Source organism: Phlebotomus papatasi, chromosome 2 (assembly GCF_024763615.1).
Source record: "Phlebotomus papatasi isolate M1 chromosome 2, Ppap_2.1, whole genome shotgun sequence".
NCBI lineage: Eukaryota > Metazoa > Arthropoda > Insecta > Diptera > Psychodidae > Phlebotomus > Phlebotomus papatasi.
In genome coordinates, this window is record NC_077223.1 from 104,204,702 (window position 1) to 104,225,351 (window position 20,650).

The following is a 20,650-nucleotide window of genomic DNA, read 5'->3' on the forward strand; positions in this document are numbered from 1 at the left end:
CGCCCAAGTCCTAAACGGAAATTTGATCTATAAGAACTTTCAGAGGTAATAGAATTAAAATAAATCAACAATTATGAAATACCCCGAGTGGAAATGGTGTCAGACGTGGGGTTATATTAACTTAACCCTAGTTGTGATTGCAGTTTTCTCTCACTGTATATTTAACTTGAAGAGCTCGGCGGAAATTGTGAAACAATTGTATTGTGGAGAAATTTATGAAAGTCATTGAAGAAATTGTATCCATTTCCATTTTTCATCGCCAGTGACTCAATTTTATGATAAATTCTCTGTCTATCCCTATGTTCCGCGCAGGATTTATCTCTGCAAGAGTGCACACAGAAAGATAAAAGGGAAGTGCAAGAGATTGAAGAAAGTGGCATTAGAAAAAGTTATTGAATTTCTCTTTTAAGGTTGGGAAAAAGCACAAATGTGAATAAAAAAAAAGAGTAGAAAACAACATTTTGAATCAGAGATGAAAGGGACAAAAGAATATTTACAATTTATTTTCAATTCTTTTGATTTTTCGATGTGAAATTGTTAAAGGATGGCTAAAAATATTTTTCATGCATCTTGCCAATTGGTTATATTCTTTTTTTTTAGTCAATTGCATTGTAGACCAGGAAATAAGAAGAAAAAGGAAGCGTTCAAGAGACGGTTAGAGACCAAAGACTTTTGTTGCAGAAATACTCACAGTCTCGAGAGATGGGACAAATGGACAAATGGTGCATTGGTCAGATTGCTGATTTCATTGAATTGGAGATATCTGAAACATTTTAACAAAATTGCGGTTCAGAAGGGAGAAAAATTGTCGAAATGATCACAAAATCACATTATTATTTAATTAGAAAACTTTTTCTTTGTACAATCGCCAAAAAGCATCAGTTGAACTGATTGTGATCTTATGTGAATTTCCACAGATGAAAATTTTATTTCTTGCTATTTCTTCCACCATTCCAGGGTAAAATTATGTCCCTACTTTCTGTCTTTCCCAGAGGAAAATCATAGAGTGTACTTACAGACTCTGCAGTTTGTCTAAATCCTTGAAAGCATTCGGTGCTACACGCTGAATGCGATTGTTGTTGAGATAGAGATACTTGAGGGATGGTAAACCTTCGAAGGCACCCTCCTCGATGCTTGACACTTGATTCTCATTGAGAAAAATCGTATGCAGATGTGTCTTCCCGTAGAAAGCTCTCGGCGGGATTTCACGGATGCGATTGTAGCGAAGATCTCTGGAGCAAAAAAAGGAAAGAAAGCAAAAGAAATAAACATGAAATATTGATGCAGTTGATGCAAATGAATATTCTTTCTGTTATGCTGAATTTACAATTCAGATTTGGGATTTTTCTTGTTTGGCAGAATAAAAATTTCCTGGGAAGAGAGCTTTTCGCATAGTGAATGAGGTTAATGGCTATGGATTTTTTCTTTATTTTCTTCTTATTGATTTTTATATGGAAAATTTAAATAAAGTCAATTCGAATGAATATATATGCTATCGATATTTTGAATTTTTGACGAGAAATTAAATGTCACTGTCATTGTCAATGTCAAATCGATTTAAATTTAAATTTCCAACAAAGCCAAGGCTGTATTATTAAAACGAAGACTAGGGTAAAGTGGTACAAGTTAGACAGTGGTACAATTTGGACAGGGCTTTTTGTCTTGATAAATTTAGTACTTCATTTTTATTTGTATATTTTTAATGCTTTAGTTTTATAATTTGGTTCCTTGTGCTTAAAAACAAATTTTGTACTGTATTTATCAAGAAAAAAGCCATGTCCAACTTGTACCGGCGAATTGTCCAATTTGTATCACTAATTCCAAATTATATCACTTTACCCTAATCAAAGAATTAAAAAAAAAAATTAAAAGTAATGACCGCTTTTTAGGTTCTTTACACTGATTTCTCCGATATTCAGCTGATTGGCACCGAAAATGCCAGATAAAATCCCCATATGAGAGAAAGAAGATTTATTGACTTCCTCGTGTATTTGACAGCTGTCATCCGAATATCGGAGCATCGGAGGCCTCTGTGTAAAAAGATATTTGACAAAAAATTTGTCTGTCATTTAGATAATGTCAAACAATTTGACAATTTGAAGTCACAAGAAAGTTTCAAGAATCCTGTAAATTTCTTGAACATTGAGAGAAATCCGAAAAAGTTAAAATAACATTCCGGAAATGTTAATTTTACCCTGCAGTATTGATCCAAAATCGGTGTAAATATTACCCTTTTTAGGTGTATTGGGGGTTAAATTTACTCCTTTTCATGTTACTTTTACACTTAAAAAGGTGTAAAATTAACATTAAAAAATGTTGATATATTTTTACACCTAAAAAGTGTTAAAGTTATGAGGAAAAAAAGTTAATCTCACCCTCTTTTTTCTCAGTGAATATTCATCCTAATTCTGAGAGTAAGACAGCTTAAATATTTAAATTAAATATTTAGTAACAAAATTGTTTAATTTTGTTACTATTTTCCTATTCTGATTTAAAAGCAAATGACCCTTCATCTATTCCAGAGGTGTGTAATAACTGTTTGAAACCGAACAAACGTCAAATGAAAATTGTACGTCAATGGTCGAAACGCTACCTGAACAAATTTATTTTGACGTTTATTCGGTTTTAAACGGTACTTGCACACACACTCCTGGTCTATTCCATCTTGCCACAAAATTTTCTGAATGTAATGATTCCAAAAGGAAATTTCAAACGAGTTTGAAGTTTAACATTTTTACATATTTGAAGATTTATTTCAGAATTGATGAAATTTTCTTTTAAAATTCTTTGAAATTTGAAAACAGATTTGACAGCAATTTTTTTGTCATTTTGACAACGTTTGAACTTCTAGAAAACTTTGAAATTTTCTTTTTTAAGTTTCTGGTATAAAATAAAACAAAACCTTTGTTACAAAATTACTTGTCATTGTGACAACGTCAGAGAATGCAAAAAGGTAAATATTAGTCAAGAATAATGTCAAAAGAAGGTTCAAGAAAGCTTTTGAATTTTCAATACTGTTATTTATAAAAAAACTTATTTAGTCCAAACTGTTCAAAAAATATTATAAGGGAAGAGTACCCCGGATCGGAATGTTAAGAGACATGTTCGATATTCAGTTGAAAATATACGCCATAAAATATTACTTGGTAATTTTGTGAATACTAATCGGTATATTAGTGATCCATTTAACTATATCTGTGCATTTGAATTTTAAATTTTTACAATAAATTAATGAAAAATAGATGTAATTGCTCGGATCGTCACGAATTTAATCAGATGTTTCACAGAAAATTGGTTTTATATATGATTGGTTTTATATTGCATTCTTGTGAGAGTTAATTGTTAAAAAGTAGCTAATAATTTTTAAAAATTCATTTGAATTGGTGTAACAATACGGTAATAACCTGACGATCCGAGGAACACTGCCGATCGCTGGTGCTCTTCCCTTACATATGTAAATGCCAAAACAAGTTTAACAAGTGTTGTCATTTTGACAAATTTTGCCGTTACAAAAAATCAAAAGTTTTGAAATTTCTAATAGTCTTATCAATCAAAACCAAAACTTTGTTCCAGTTAAATCGATAATACTATTTTTACAAGATGTTTCAGAAATTTTGTGGTGGACAATGTCAAAGAGCCTAAAAATTTAATTTTGATGGCACAAGAAAGTCTGTAAGCTTTTAACTTTGTCTTTGAAAAAAAGTGACTTTTATTCTTAGGAATTTGTAGAAAAGTTAGATTATGAAATGTTTGTTAGACTACAAAACCTTTGACAAATAAATCTGTCACTTTAACAACATAAAACGGTTTATAAAAATTAATTATTCAGCTACAGTTAAGTTTATAGAGTATCTTTAATTTTTTTAGAGAATGATTAGCTCATCACTTCATGCTGTAGCTAACGTCTTAGACTAAAATCTTCTGTCATTTGTCTACTCGCGTACGAATTTCTTTATTTATGATCATTTCAATTAACTTAAATGCTTGATATGAAATGAAATATAAACCAATGAAGAAGTCGAAGAAGCATTTTATAATAGGAGACAGATAAAATGGTCTGAAGTAATGTACAGATGTTGAATATTTTTCATATAAAGCATGAAAGTACGGTGGAATTATTATACATAGAAGTTATATACATTATTCATATCCCCCCCCCACACGATTAAAAAATAGGAAGTGTTACAAAATTGCTCAAATATTCATTCATTCATTCATATCATTCATTTTCAACCGCATGTCCCAAGCGAGGTCGCGAAATTGCTGAAATATTTTTAAACAATTTTATAAGCTCTATTGATATACACAAACCGTTGAAGATTTGAAAATAATGTAACAGACTATTTTTAAATTTTTGTCAACTTTGCAATCTTAAGGAGTCTTCTTACACCTAAGTCAAAAGAATTTTAATACTTGAATTACTAAAAAAAATTGAGTTCATTTGGTTCATTTAAAATTTAAACCATTCTCCAACAACTTTTGACAGATAAATAGCTGTCAATTTTGACGTTACATAACATAAATTTAAATTTTTCATATTACCGGTGCGCAATGGTGAAAATTTGAATTTTAATCAGAACACCATTTGGACGAGCAAATAATTCCAACATTGAGCTTTCATATTCTTTGTCTGATAAAATGCTAAGACATGCACGAGAAAAAAAATTATGCAGAGCACCACTTTGAGGGCCATCTGCACGTCTCCATTTTCATCCCTGGGATAGAGTATGTGTGACATTTTCTGTGAAAACTCCACTTTTTTTTCCACATTCGATCCTCACCCACGCACAGTTGGAAAAGGATTTTCACCAGGCTCTCACCATGTGGGGAAAAGGCTTTCTTCAGAAAGGTGATTCCTTGGGCGATTGTCTGCCATGTGCAGGCAATGTGTGGAGGTTAGAGGCAAAGAATAGTAGGATCAGGGCATAAATAGACCACTGGTAATGCTCACTTTAATGCCTTGCTGAATACATGAATTTCCATGTGGAGGGAATTTTCCAGGAAGATCCGGATGGATTTTAATACAGACGAGCTCTTGCATGAATTTGCAATTCAAATATACCACAACAAACCCTCACAAGCTCCCCCTCCGTGTACCATGAAAAGTACACATAGAAGGAAATTTTTCTATTTTGCACTCCAAATCACAATCCTGGAAAAACTTTTGTTGATTCTTTTGCCAAAACACATTCCGCGGGGTGAAAAGGGGCACTCCATTTACATTCTGGAATGTCTCTATCTAAAAGAGATGTTGAATAGAGGCAAAGTTCCATAACATTATATACTTTCTAAATATTTTTTTTATTCCCTCACTACAGCCTCTTTCTGCTCCTCATGAATATCAACTTGATTTAGGGAGATATGTTTCAAAATAAAGCATAAATAATGTGTCTTTTTTTAATGTGCAACGACTATTGTTGATATAGTGCTACTTCTTTGAATTTGAAAATTATTGTATCCCTAATATCGCTATGATCGCTATAATTAAAAAAAAAGTAAGGTTAAAATGTGAGGTTATGCTAATCATTAACCCTAAAAAAATCAGGATCTTAGTTTAAGCAGAATTTATTATTTTTTTCTCCAAGTTAAATTTTATTTAATAATTAAAAATAAAACTAAAAATTATTTAAAATATTCCATAACCCTAAAATTAAAAATTTCATTTTACGAACTTTAAAGACATAACTTTTTAAAATTTTTTGTTATTAGTAAATCAGCCAAAATTGATTTTGCACAAAGAACAACGATGCGATTTACGAAAATGCATATTGAATTTATTGTGTTTTTGCGCAACATAATAATGTGTAAAATTTTGACACCATAACAGTGTGAAATCTGATATTTTATTTATATAACTTCCAATTGTGTAATTTTTGTAAAAAAAATTATTGTAGGATCCTTTTTGACGTTTTTGACCTTGTAATTCAGGTTAGCCCCTTAAGATGACAGCTCTACCTCTCAGTTACGGCGGTACTTACGAAAGGTAGCGAAATAACATTACTTTTGTGTATAGTCTTGTGAAGATTGAGAGTTAGGTATCACTTTTCTTTGTGCTTAAGGAAGTATAATGTCTGTTCCTTCTTTTAATTCATGCAACCTCCCTTTCAACTGAATTTATCTTCTATTCATTAGGGTAAAGGTTCATAATTTTGTACAGTCTGCTTATAAGCATCGATGTTCCAAGTTTGAAGTGCGATATTTTCAATACTAATTGACTTTTTTTTGTTACAGTAGAACCTCGCTATAGTCCATATTTGGTTTCAAATTTGACACTTGGGTCGCACTATAGTCCATGTAATTTTTTAAAATTATCAACGACTTTTAGTATTGAAATTGCTCGAGGGCTTCCACTTTCTTTGCGATTGTAGTACTTGTTCTCGCTCTCTTCATTCTGGATCACAATTATCACAACGACTCAATAAATTTTGCCAAAAATATTAAAATAATTATACATGTCGCATACTAAAAAACATAACCTAACTTAAAATCAGTGTTTTGAAATCTTCGGTCGATAAATTGTGGACTAGAGCGATGGCCTATAGCAAGACTCTACTGTACTCTCTTTTCAGAAAGGTTGTTTAGAAACTTGGCAAGCTATTTATTGTCTTATTTTTACTAAAACTAGTTTTAATACGTTTAAAAATGATTTGATATGTAGAGGTGAATTTGACACTTATTTTGGACAACTTGGTTATTAATTTGGACAACTTGGCTGTAAATTTGGACACCTAATTCACCTCAACAGGATGCCCATTGTTCTTCATTTCATGAACCAATCTTACCAAGTCCTCTTCCTGTTCATGTAAGGGAAACGTAGAATGTGACAAGAAACCCCCGGAAACTTTCCATGTCATTCATTAAAATGAATTGACTTCGGTACTTCAAGTACACGCGGATTCACTCATTCCCTGGCCTTTCCGGGTGACTTTCAAGGCTTTTCTCACTACATCTCTTTCGTAGAGATGATGCTCCTTTGTTTCCCCAGGCATTTGTCCAACCTAGTCATCACAAAAGATAAAACTTCACGAAATTTCAATAGAAAAACACCTGTCCAAAATAAGGAGTATCACCTCATTGGTGAATGTCTTAAAAAATTTCCCATTTTTCACACGAAAAATCTAATTCACAAGGCAAAACTCACTTCAGGTCAAATGTACAAATCACTACTAACGTGAATCAACAAAATATTCAATGAATATTAAATAATATCACTAAAAAAAAAGCAAAGAAGCATTGTTAGTACTTCACCAAAGCTAAATAATGCCCAACGCATAATAACTTTTGTTTTGTAAACATTTTTTTGACATTTCAATGAGAGTGAATGAAACAGAGATCTAGTCATCTCGTTCTCTCTCATTGTAAATCTTGAAAACATGTTTTCAAACAAAAGATATTGTGTGTTGGGCATAAGACTGAAGTACAGTAGACTCTCGCTAATTCGGCTCTTTTAAGATCGGGCCACTTTTTAATTCGGGCAGCGGTTACATTTGAAAAAAGTTTGTTGTCATTTTTCAAGTTTGATTATGATTATCAAATGAATCAAATATGCTCAAATTTGGCACGGTTTGTCTTAGTTTTGATTTGATTTTGCATTATTGAGGGATTTTCTTGCAATTTACTTTATATATGAGTGTGTAAACTTAATATCTATATGCATATGAATAAAAAATCGTTGCATTTCATAAAGTTTGTCGCCCGAATTTCTCTCTCATTCGGCTTACATTTCCGGTCCCATATGCCCGAATTTGAGAGAGTCTACTGTAAACACGAAGTTTTGTCATATTTCTCGTAAGCAATTGCTCATAGTGAATTTTCAACAAAGCAATTTTAACTCAAATTATACTCAAAATTTAACGTACTTAGTGTTAAAATCTTCCAAAAAGAACAAATATTTAGATAGAATTCAATATTCATCAAATATTGAATTAAAAATCCATAATTTTAATCAATTTATTTTTAGTGTCCAATTTTATCCTCAAAGTGTCCAAAATAAGAAGCTGGACAAAATTATGAGCCTTTCCCCTATATCATATCATAAACAAATGATGTTCAAGTATTATGTTTATTATTTTAGTTAAGCCTATACTCTATATCGTACCTGCATAGTTTTAGGTCTATTTGTTGACTTTATGTAAATCAGTTGCAAAGTTAATTAGGAAATTCATCCGTTAAATTGTCCCACAATCTCTTCTGTACTATATTAAAATATTTCAAAACTAATACCATGTACCTCTTCTGCCTAAAATGTATGTTACATGATTATTTATTTGCATCATAGAATTAATAAATCTTGTGCCATTTTAGTGTGTCAAAATTTTAATCAGCTTGCGAAAACGGTCTGTTTTCACAGGGGCTATCATTTATTCAGTCACAGAAGCGCAAAAGGCACAATGATTAATTGATGGTGGTTTACAGTGAAATCACCCATCATGAGGTGTGTCAGAAAAGCATCTCTTGGTTTGGGGGAGGTGGGTGGGGGGGCTAGAACACTAAGCAGAAAGTCCATTTGGTGTTCTTTTGATTTATGTAACTTTTTCCCAACAAATGCACACAAGGACCGTTGACGCTTCTGTGAGTCTGGGCAAAAGCTCATAAAAGTTTTGTGATTTATAGGAAAATATTTATTCATTCCCGACACACCCCCCGGCCACATATTTTTTTTTGTTGTTGTTTACTGTCCAGTCTGATATGAAAGTGGTTAGGAGTGGCAGAGGTACATAGGAAAAAAAATCATTCCCATTCTCTCTAGGACTTTGACCACAAATGCACAAGAGTGACATGGTGTAATTTTATAGACATTTTTGACATAATTCATGGGGGTTTTCCCTTCGGGAAGTGCCTGGGAAATGCCAAATGGAGATGTCTCGTCACTGCAGGCGCTCACATACCGTCCGATTCCACTGAGATTTTCCGATACGAATAAATAAAGCGAATGAGACAGTTCTGACGGCACAATCATATTTTATCCCAACCCATTCAACCCACTCAAAAGCAAAATGTTGACACATTAGTGACCAGGTCCAAGCTACTCCAGAGATACAATTCCTGACCCTGGAGCTGGAGATAAAGTGGTATGAGAAGTAGGATCAGAGGAATTTTAATGAGGGTGGAATTTTAATTTCCCGCGCATTTTCTTTTATCCATCAGAATAATCTGAAATTTCTTTCTTGAATATTTAATGGTGTGATTTCATTAGAAGAACAGTCAAAGAGGAATGTTCTAATTTTTTCTCAAACCCTGCCAGATAAAAATCCCTCGCAGAGATATAATAATAATCCAACAATAACACCCCCAAGAGAGGATTTCTTCCTGCCCCTTTTGCCCCATCTTGGCAATTTTCGCTATCTTCCCACATTATTGAATTATTGAGCAAGATGGTGAGGGAGGAAGTTCTTAGATAAAATTCGAGGATCTTTTACGATGGTCTTCCACATAAAATCTACCAAAAAATTGAAACATTTTCCAAAGACTTGCTCAGTGGAATTTAAAGTGCCACTAAAAGGGAATGCCATTGGACAACCGCATATATAGGTTCTTTGACCTCTTTTTCCTGCACACACGAGTCCCTCCCTCAAAAAAAAAGCTCCAATAATTTTCACAGGAAATACAGAGTCTGCAAGAAGCACAGCATTTCCCAAGACAAACAGGATTGGCCCAAGTGGAAGGTTATGCGACTGTAAGAAATTTATATGCAAAACCATTTTCAATTTATCTAAGAGGATTTTCAAATGACATAAAATATACACTTGCACGTCCGCTAAAAGACTTTTCTTTGGTGGATTTATCCACTGCAATTTTCCACCCACTATGTCCCATGCATTGGAATTTCACCATCTAGTTCATCTATTACTTACACAAATTTAAAATTTTAAAAGACGCTTAAAAGCTTATTCCCACATGAAAGCCCTAACATCAAAGAAAGTTTTCTCAATTGAAGCTTTTGAGGACTGGATATAGGACAACGACAAATATCACTAATTTTCCGCGGTGGAAATTTTTTATGGACTACGTTTATATGTACATGCAAATTTTCGATTAGCGGAAGGTTTTGCACCTTCGTAATGTTGCAGCTTCGTAAAAGATGATTTTTTTCCAAGTTACTAAATGAATTTCATCCATGGACATATCATCTAAAAGGTAGTCCTACATCTCATATTTCCTGACAAACTTGGAAGCTTAGACCTTTTTTCCTGGAGAATTTTGTGAGGCAGAATTATGAACCCAATAAGTAAGAGATTTTTTTGATATAGTGATATAATTGATTCGGTGTGTGTGTGGCATTCAGTAAAAAATCTTAAACCTTGGACTCCTTTTTTAATACGAAGCTTCAAAACCTTCCCCTACACTGCTTTCAGACCTATTTATAAGCTACTTTATTGATCTACTAATGGCTAATGCCCTAGACACACCAACGACTTAAGCCGAGAGACGCCTTAACGTAATTATAATTAAAATAATAATCAAATTACATTTCCATCAATTTTTGACTAATTCATCTCTTGGCTTAAGCTGAGAAACGGCATTGTTAATGGGAAACTGATGGCGATTTAGTCAAAACGTTATTTTTATTATAATTTCATTAAGCCGTCTTTCGGCTAAAGTCGTAATACGGGCTTCCGACCTAAGGCTTAGCCAAATAGCTCAACTTCTTTACATGGTTATTTGTCCAGGTTTTTGGAAAAAAATATATTGAGAATGAATGATCCATAAGATTTTGAAAAACCAAAAAAAAATATTGCTATTTAGGATTTTGAGACCTTTGGGAACTGGGCTAAACCTCTAGATTGAAGACCACTTAGTGTCTAATGCGTTTAGGTTGTAGGTTATGTCGGAAGTGATTTCATCAAAAAATTTTGGTAAAATACTTGAAAATAGAGGCCATTAAGGGATGTCTTGACGCTATGTGATCATAATCTAGTCACTATATTAACACTGTGGTTCAGTTAATATGGTTGATATATTTATTCAACAAAAATTAAAATATGCACAGCGCAGTAATGCAAGTAATATAAATCCAATAATTTATACCGCATAATAATATAATGATTTGTAGCAGTAATAAATCATAAATAATTTCAAACCATTTATCAGTGACCAAAGTAATTTTAGGTATTTGGATTTTTTTTATTAGTAATGAACAATTTCAGACTGAAATATAATAATGTTGAATTAAATGCACAATTATTTTATTTATTCGCATTGGCAACCTAAAACTCAAATAAAATGTAGTGTTTTAGAGTTACACAGTTTTAGTGAATGAATTTTTATACACTATTAGACTTGCTACAAAATATTATTTAGGGACTTGACCTTAGGTCTTAAATAGACTCCAGCTGATCCTCGAGAATATTTAGCCTGTAAAATTTTTCAGTGAAAATTTATCCTTAGTGCCATATACGGAAGACTGGGGCAAAAAGTAACAAAATGGATATTTTATTTTTTACAGAAATTTCCAATTAGCGTATGGGAAATTTACCGCTCTACAATTTTGTGAAAGTCATTTTCCTGTATTTTATAAGGAAATACATTTTTATAGAGCCATTTTGATAAAAGTAATTTTGTGACCATTCTCAAAAACGCTGGGGCAAATAGTAACAGGCATGGGGTATTATCACATTTCGATTCGCTTTATCACGGGCTTCCGTAAAATTTTAAAAAATATCTAGGGTGGAATCACCACTTCTCGCCAGTGCCCCACTTCTCGCCATGTATATTGAAATCGCTATTTTTTACGATTTATGAAATAAATGAGCCTCAAAGTTACTTGTATTTTTAATGCTGCTACGTATAAAGTCGAAAAACATTAATTTTTTGTTTTGAATTTAAATGTTTGAGCATTTTTTAGAGAAATATTTTAAGCAAGTGCATCGAATCCAATATTTCTTACCAAATATAATAAGTGTCATGAAACTTTTATCGAACAAAATTTCCGATTTTGAATCAATAATTTGTCTTTTGAACATTTAATTACATTCGACGAATACTTAAAATTTGTATTTAGTTAGTTAATATTTCATTTTATATTATTTTTATGTAAAAATGAGCCATGGCGGAATGTAGTAATATTCTAAAATTGATTCACCACCTGTCGCCATAACTTTTCAATAGGCAACGCTAACTTCACTTCATAGATTCTCAATTGTCAAATCTACTTTGTTTACTTTCTGCAATAGTCTAATAATTTGATTTCTCAAATAAAAGTGAAGTAAAATCATTTAATGTGAGTAATAAAAAGGTAGTCATGAGGAAAAAGAAATACTGAATGTATTCTTTGCATAATATCGCTCTAAATAATCGAGTTTGAACCTTTCCAAGTGGGTGGTGAGAAGTGGTTACAGAACTGGCGAAAAGTGGTAAAAATAATTGATAAATGCAGTACTATTTTTTAAATAAAATTAAAAATGAAGTACTAAATTTATCAAGAAAAAAGCCCTGTCCAACTTGTACCTTTGTTCAACTTGTACCATGGTCTAACTTGTACCACTTTACCCTAATATCTCCTACAAGAAAAATATTTTAAAAATAGACCAAAAATTTCGATATTTTTTTATTTTGTAAATTGTTTGTTCAAATTCTAGGAAACTTACGACATTGAATAAGGTCTATGTAGGTTATCTATGGAAAAAAATTTAAGCCGCTATCTTGTTTATCTTGGAAGATATTAAATTTTGATATTTTCGATTTGTGACTTTTTGTCCCAGTCTTCCCTACTGAGGGTTTGGAGGGTTTAGGATCACTGATTAGAGGCTTTTTGCATAAATTTCCTTCGCCTAAATTTTTACCACCAAATTTTAGAGGATAAATATTCTCGAGGATTAGTCATTTTTAAATAGCATTTTTAAATAGCTTTTAGTGCACGATTTCGAAATATATCAGACTGATAAGTCAATTCTCTTTAGGAAAAAACTTGCCAATAGTCTTCAGTACCTCTATGCAAAAACGTATGGAAAAATGAAATGTCGAGAGGCCCCTGCCTGAATCTATGTGGGCTCTTATGCTCGAAAATTAAGAATATCATTAGTCTCACGTTTTAAAATAACGTCTTGGTCCTTGATCAAATAATTTTCAAATATTATGTTAATCTATTAAAGAGAAAATTGAGTAATTCATTTTCCATAATTGTTTGTTTAATCTTATGCTAAGATTTCTTTAGGTGTTTGTGGTTAATTTTCCAGCACTTCCATTTATTAAAGTTCCACAAAGTTTTGCAGGCTCTACAGGATTACTCTGTAAAGCCCTTTAATGATTATCTGCTTCAATATCTTTTTAAACTTTTTACACACAACAACAAAAACTTTTGCAAGCACATCACGCACAACACATAAACTTTCCACAAACTGTGCAAAATGTTAGAATTTTTCAAGTTCTTGGGGTAAAAAGGATGAGAAGTTTCACAATTAAAGGGATTATAAGTTGGTGGTTTGCTAAATCTACTCTCGCTCTCTCTCTGCGGTATATTCATGAGATGTGAGCAAAGTAATTAACAATTTCCTCAACGATTTACATAGTCTATAAATGAAAATTAACAATTAAGCTCCGTGGAATTTGCTATATATGATTCTCTCCATCATTATCGTCCTCACCTCTTAAAAAGGCTTTTTTTATAATTTATATTCCCTGTTTTTGGTGAAATTAAAGAAGCTCACTGAAGCTTTTCCCCTTTGACTTTTGAGTGAAATTACTGAGGAAAGAAGCTCAAAATTGCTAGCAAAGTTCTTTGCCTATTGTTCCGCATAAAATACTACACGAAGAATTTCACGTGGATTGTCATAGAAAAGCTGGGGCTCTTTAGGTTGTGAGCTTTTACGTGTGAAAAGAGAACTTTCCACATGGCTGATTCTTCGGGGATGTTCAGCAAATGTGACTCTGAGTCACAGGTGTAAAAACGACTGAAGGTGGAAAATGCGAGGTAATATATTGTGTGATGATTTTCCCTTGGAAAAAGTTGTTGCACTATCTCATTCCCATTTTCCCACCGTATCACAAACTTAGAGTGAAAGCTCCCCTTTTATTCTTTTACTATACACCATACTAGTTTTTTTTTCTATTTAGGGCAAACATGTGTGTTTCCATACTTTATGATGAGCTTTGGCACTCCCTTTATCCACCCAGTCAAAGAAAGAAATTCAACAAGCATTTAGGCTTTGCACATAAATCCTCTTATATTGTACTAGAATTTTTGTTATAGTGAATCTTCCCAACAAATTGCACAAAAGAAAACAAGGTTTTGCTGTGGAATAAATCAAAAAAGCACAAGATTAAATTTTGTGGTTTGCCTGATGAATAATTCACCTGACTTCAAACCCAAGAGGGAAGGCTATGAGAGAGCTTTGAGGGTGGAATCTAGCATTCTTATTGTTCGAATTAAAACAGAGAGAAAAATGGATATAGTTATGTGGTTTTGAGTTAATTATACATCTAGTCCGACAACCCTTAGGGCCTTGACAGACCTGAGGATTAGCTGAAAGATGGCTTAGTGTAATTATATTCAACATAATGGTTAAATTTCATTTCCATCATTTTCTACTAAGTCATCTCTCGGCTTAAGTCATAGGGGAAACTGGGGCACCACCAAACACTGGGATTTTCTAATCGGATATTCGACTTTAGAGAATAAGACCTGTAGGAATTTATAGGCAGTATAGGGATGCTTGTCCAGTATAGGGATGCTTGAAGGAATGGTCGAGATAGTCCAAGTAGTTTAGAAATAAAAATTAGTGTTTGGTGGTGCCCCAGTTTCCCCTAAGTGTGTCTAGGGCATTACCCTCAAGAGAATTGTAGTTGTATTAAATTTTAAAAATCTAAATCAGTAATGACCAAAAGTGTAAAATCGAGGCTACAGGGAGTTCCGGGTGAAGTGAAAACGGGTTGAAAGAATTTGGTATGAATTGCCTACTATAGGGAGCTTATAAATCCCAATAGTATTGTTTCCATAAATCAATCTTTGTATCGAGAAGAAAATTATCTTATTTAATGCGACAAAAAGTTACAACACATTTACTTTCTACTGTTTTTATTGTTAGATAAAAGGTTATAAGTACTGTAGATGCGAATGATTTTACCCCCATGCTATTTGTAAGCTTTTCTGGCTTTTCTTTAATTCTAACGCTTTAGGATGGTCCTTGCCAATCGAATTATAATAGATTGGATAGGTGAAGACCATCCTTTGGTAGAATTAAAGAAAAGCCAGAATTCCGAATGGGCCGAAATCCCAAAGTACTCAAAATCACGAAAAATAAACAAAACTCTGAAAAGACAAAATCTAGGAAATCCAAAATCCCGAAAAGGACAAAATTCTGAACGCTAAAATCATGAAATACAAAATCTCGAATGGGTCAAAATTTCGAAAAGCCACAGCTATGAAACTCCAAAATCCCTTCCGAAAATCCAAAATCTCGAACAACAAAGTCCCAAAAAGCCGAAACCCCGAATGGTCCGACAGCCCGAATGGTTCGATATCCCGAATGGACCAAAATTCCGAATAAAACAAAATCTCAGAAATTCAAAATCCAGAAAATCCGAAATCCTGAACACCAGAGTTCCGCAAAACCAAAATCCCGAATAGGCCAAAATTCCGAAAAGCCAGATTACCGAATGGGCCAGAATCCCGAATGGTTTGAAATATCGAAAGGGTCAAAGTTCCAAAAATCAAAAATCCCAAAAAGCCCTCTGAAAAAAATATCTCGTAAATAATCTCGTAAAAAATTTGTAAAATAAATCAATTTATATGGAAAAGTAACAGGATGTTTGGCTACCCCTGTCGCCATAGGGATTCTCGTAGAATCTTTTCATTTTCAACAAGATTTCTTGTTAAAACCGAACCCACCAAAATTAATTAACAAAATTCTTGTAAAAGTTTTCTCAAAATCTGGTTTTCATGGGAATTTCTCAATAGATGGCGTTGCAAAATATATCGTTTTCTCTTTCATTTTTATCCCTTTCTCTCAAAATGGTCTTGGAATATTTTCTGTCAAATTGTTTATCAATTTGGTGGATATAATAATCACGATTTTCATGCTTTTTGTTATATATAACAATTATACGCCGGTATGCTGTCTGCAGGAAATGGTTAAATAGGATTTTAGAGACCATTTCTGACTACAAAATCGTCATTTTTTTGTGAATAAAAAAAGAATACTGACAAAACTTTTACAATATTTCGTGTATTATTAGTAAAATATGTGCAGTATCCGGTATCAACAAGATATCTTGTTGAAAATGAAAAGATTTTACAAAAATCCCTATGGCGACAGGGATAGCCAAACATCTTGTTACTTTTATATATGGGGCAACGAGATTTTACAGAACTTTTACGAGCGATTTTTATCAGAGAGTCCCGAAAGCCAAAATCCCAAATTTTTAAAAGTGTCATATCTAGACACTTTTCATATCTACACGGAGAAAAATTTGCGAGCGATTCGGGTAAGGCTAGCCTTACTGGCCAATCCAATGTATGGGATTGTGATAATTATAACCCTGAGCGAAATACACTTTGTTTCCCTCAGTCATACTCCTGACAATAATCAGCATAAAATCACTATTTAATGATTTTTTGCGTTTGTAATAAATTATATCCCAGGCCGCAATAGTGATTTTGTCGCTTCCAGTTAAGCATTATTGTCTTTGGTGATCACAGGTCATAATTTAATACCGAGCGCGACAAAATAACCCACTGGTAAGGATTTTGCTGCTGTAAGTAACGTGCATTACCCAGCACAGCAAATATTCATAGAGTTGTCTCTTTCATTCATGCTCTTTCTCTCCACAGACGACATAGCGCTTCGGCGATGAGTTATTGCATCAGACAGTGTCCAGTCCGCAGAGTCCGCATGTGGAAAATTTTTCGTGTGAAAAATAAGTGAAAATGGACAATGTAAAAAGTGTACTGCAGGAAATTGGATTTCCTGAGTTGGTAAATGATTTTAAAGGTGAGTTGATAAAATTAATTGAGATTACTGTAGCAAAAAAGGATTGTAATCTGTTTAACCTCAATTTTCTTACATTTTTCAGATGCCGGGTACGAGAACAAAGACACCCTGAGGGCCCTCACCTATGAAGGTTTGAAAGAAGTCATAAAGAAAGCAGGGCCCAGGGATCTTTTTTGGAAGAGGATCCAGGATTTTTGGACAAGGACGGGGACCGAAATTTATTCAAATGCTTCTCAAGAACAAAGTGATGACGGTGATGAGATAATTGCACCAGTCTTTCGGTGTTCATGTTCCTCTAGTAAAGAGGCTGAAGATGATGGTGTACCACAAGAGAAATCTCTCGTGCAATTTTTCGACAGTGCGGAGGGAGAAATGATGAAGCAAGTGTATGAGGCAAAAGGATATTTACCCCAGAAATCTCGAATCAAACTAGCTGATTACCTCGTCGCAAAAGAGTACGAAAAGGAAAGGGAAGGAGAAGATTTCAAAATTACCACCGAGAGATTTCGACATTTGCGAAATGTGATCAAAACCGAGTTTCCTAAAGTAAATGAGAATCTGTTTTTCATCCCTTACGAAAGTTCGACTCGCACAGCCGCGTCTGGCCACTTGTACAAAGCGTACAACATTTTCAAGGCCAATATGAGACTCACTAAACCAAAAAGAAAGAGGATACTTCCTGAAAACTTTACAGATGCCACATCAGAACCAGAAGAAGCTCTTCAATATGTTCGCACCCATCTGAACCCTGTGAACACAGTCAGGAATTTTTGGAAACTCTGCCGCCAAAGTCGTTTAGAGAAAATGAATTGTTTTGAAGAATATCTGGAGGAATATCCTATTCTGAGCAGCGCCGAGGGATCTCAATATTTTGAAGAAGACTTCAATGCTGTATACCCGGATGCAAGTACAAAATTTCTCGCTTCTTGGTCGACTCTATCTGTGCTTATACATGATTATGGACGTTCTGAAAAAAATAAACGCCAAATCATGTCTGCTACCCCTGCTACCAAAACTGTCCATGCTGACCTCATTGGTTTGGTTGTTCTCGCATTCTTTTTGGGTAAGTACAATATATTTGCATCTTCTAGCATCTGTATATTGAAACAGTACCTTCCTCTAGCCGGATCTTCCTATGAGTGTACAGAAGGAGAGCCAGAAGGACAAAAGAAATCTCGAAAGCGATTTACCCGTGATGATGTGATAAATGCGCTCTACATTCAAAAATTGGTAAGATTTGCTATATTTATATTAGTTTTTCTTGAAAAAATACGAGTCTTGTTTAATGCAGGACAACCAAACTCTGGTAGAATGTGTTCATAAGCACTTTTCTGGACGTAGGAAGACACCAGTTCTGGCCTTTTTTTTGGTAAGAAAGAAAAAATTGTCGAGTGCTTTGTAGCAGTGTCACGAGACGTAATGTATTCAACCGCTTCGGTAGTGGAGGCCATCGATATTTTCATGAAAATATCAATTATCTGCAAGAAAGCTTACAATTCAGCGACAGCTCCTGTATGGACATATTTCCAAAAATTCGTTTATGAAATTAATGATCCCACGGATAAGTTTCTTTCCGTCTTGGAACTTCACGACAAAATTTCCGCATATAAAGTTCAGAATTACGAGAATGAGTGAAAACATTGAGTGTACTTTTTGCCATGAATCGCTCATTTGGGCAGATTTTAAAAATCACATCAAATACGTCCATAGACATGAAGAGACTCTACAGTCTCTTCATGTCATGTGCGTACAGAAAGAAACTGACATTAAGAAATGTATTAAATATGATGAAGACAATTTTGAAGTTCAAAATATTTTGAAACTCAATGGAAAAAAATATGTGATTTAAATGTTATATGAAATAATCAGCGATATAAAATAAAAAAAATTTAAAAACAATTTTTGGTATTTTATTTCAATTTCAAAACATTGCTTTTCTGGCAAAAACATATGACAGAGAAAGTAAAAGAAATATTGTTTTCTTGGTAATAATTTGAATCTTTGTGGTTATAATTATAGCCCAGGCGACCAAAAAATAAATAAAATATTTGTTGTTTGAAGTCATTTGTTTTACTACTATTAAATAACGCTTTGCCCAAAAAGTTATACATTAATGTTTTTCGTGTCATTATCCTGTCCCAGAAAGCACAAAATCACATTCTAGCTTGGGTCAAAAAAATTTACCGAGAAAACATGAAAATATGACACGCACTGAATCCGTTATGCACATGACTGGGAACGGAAGATTTTTATACGCTCTGGGTAAAGATTTTTTTCCGTGTAGTACCAGACATTGGGTATTATCATATTTTGATTCGCTTCAATACGGGTTTCTGTAAATTTGAAAAAATACATAGAGGACATATTTTCATAGAAAATTTATTTATCTACACCTTTGTAAAACACCGTTTTCTCTGCGAGAAAAGTGAGAAAACGAGAAAAGCGCTTTTCAAGCTATTTTAGAAAAAACACACAAAAGACTGCAAATCGTTTGACCAACACAAACAACAAGCAGCGACACATGGTACTGACGTTTCTTTTCGCCGTGAGACATCGGAAATTGCTTCGGTTTTGTTACTTTTTGCCCCATACCTTTTGTTACTTTTTACCCCAAGTGGTCGCTTTTAATAAAAGGATTTCTGGAGAAAAGAACTTTTGTGAAATTCTAAAATAGATAACGGATTCGTATACAAAAAATCCAAATTATTTAGAAAATATTCACCAGTGCATCAATTTTGGAAAATAAGTACGTAATAATTGTTATCTTCTGCAAGGAAAATATCTCAAAAATAGGGCTAGAAATTTCGATATTTTTTATTTTATAAATTCCTTGTTCGAATTCTAAGAAACTTACGACATTGAAGAAGGTATATGGAGGCTATCTACAGAAAAAAATTGAGCCGCTATCTTTTTTACTTTGGAAAATATTGAATTATGAATTTTTCGATTTGTGACTTTTTGCCCCAGTCTCCCCTATCCTCCGTATAAATTCGTCACTTTTTAAGGATTTTGATCATTTGAGATTTTGGATTTTCGGAATTTGGCTTCTCGGGATTTTGGCATTTCAAGATTTTGGCGTTCGGGATGGCCGGCATTACTGAAAATTTTTTCAGAGGTCCCCGAAGACCGAAAGTTTATATCTCTTACCGTTCGACCTCTAGACTAATTTGATTTTTTTTTCTGACTGTCTTTTGATCTTTTCGAGCTCAAGGACTAAAAGAAATACAGTTTCAACATTGTCATAAAATTTAGAGAATTCTGCAATATTTATTATAATTTAGTTTAGAAGAAAATCAACTCTATAATATGACTTTCCTCCTTAATTTATTTACAGTACTCTGTGTATGTGGAAAAAGTTATGTTGGTCTATTTTGCAACAAAGAAAAATCCTCTGAGGATTTTCTTTGTTCATGTATGTGTTTTTTCCTGACATGTACCACTAAATGAGATAGCTCTCAGTTCTCGGAATTAATTCAACTCATAAAAAATCATTCTTTCACAGAAAGCTTTCTTTATGCTCCACGAAAAAAAAGACTTCAATTTGTTTTGTGTGTAAAAAAATGTGCAAACTCGAGGATTTTTCAGGAATCTCATTGCAGTAAAAAAGCTTATATGATATTATTCTCCTCAAAAGCACAATTTTCTCTGGAATTCCGCAATGGATTTCCAGAAGGGCGGATATGATGATGATTTTGTGAGAAGAATCAACTTGGAAAATTATC

The 20,650-nt window shown here is 33.4% G+C and overlaps 1 protein-coding gene across 5 annotated transcripts in view; it reads right to left on the reverse strand.

Annotated features, from left to right (window-relative positions):
- The window catches only part of LOC129800558 (peroxidasin), a 117,319-nt gene that overhangs the window by 30,582 nt on the left and 66,087 nt on the right, over positions 1-20,650 (reverse strand). For 3 of the 5 annotated variants that reach the window (XM_055845034.1, XM_055845035.1, XM_055845033.1), the window contains exons 3-4: positions 1,017-1,232; positions 692-763 (exon numbers count right to left, since the gene is read on the reverse strand). In XM_055845034.1, the coding sequence (XP_055701009.1) occupies positions 692-763; positions 1,017-1,232 (288 nt within the window). The remainder of the gene's footprint in view (positions 1-691; positions 764-1,016; positions 1,233-20,650) is intronic. The other 2 variants (XM_055845037.1, XM_055845036.1) reach the window with 1 other exon arrangement.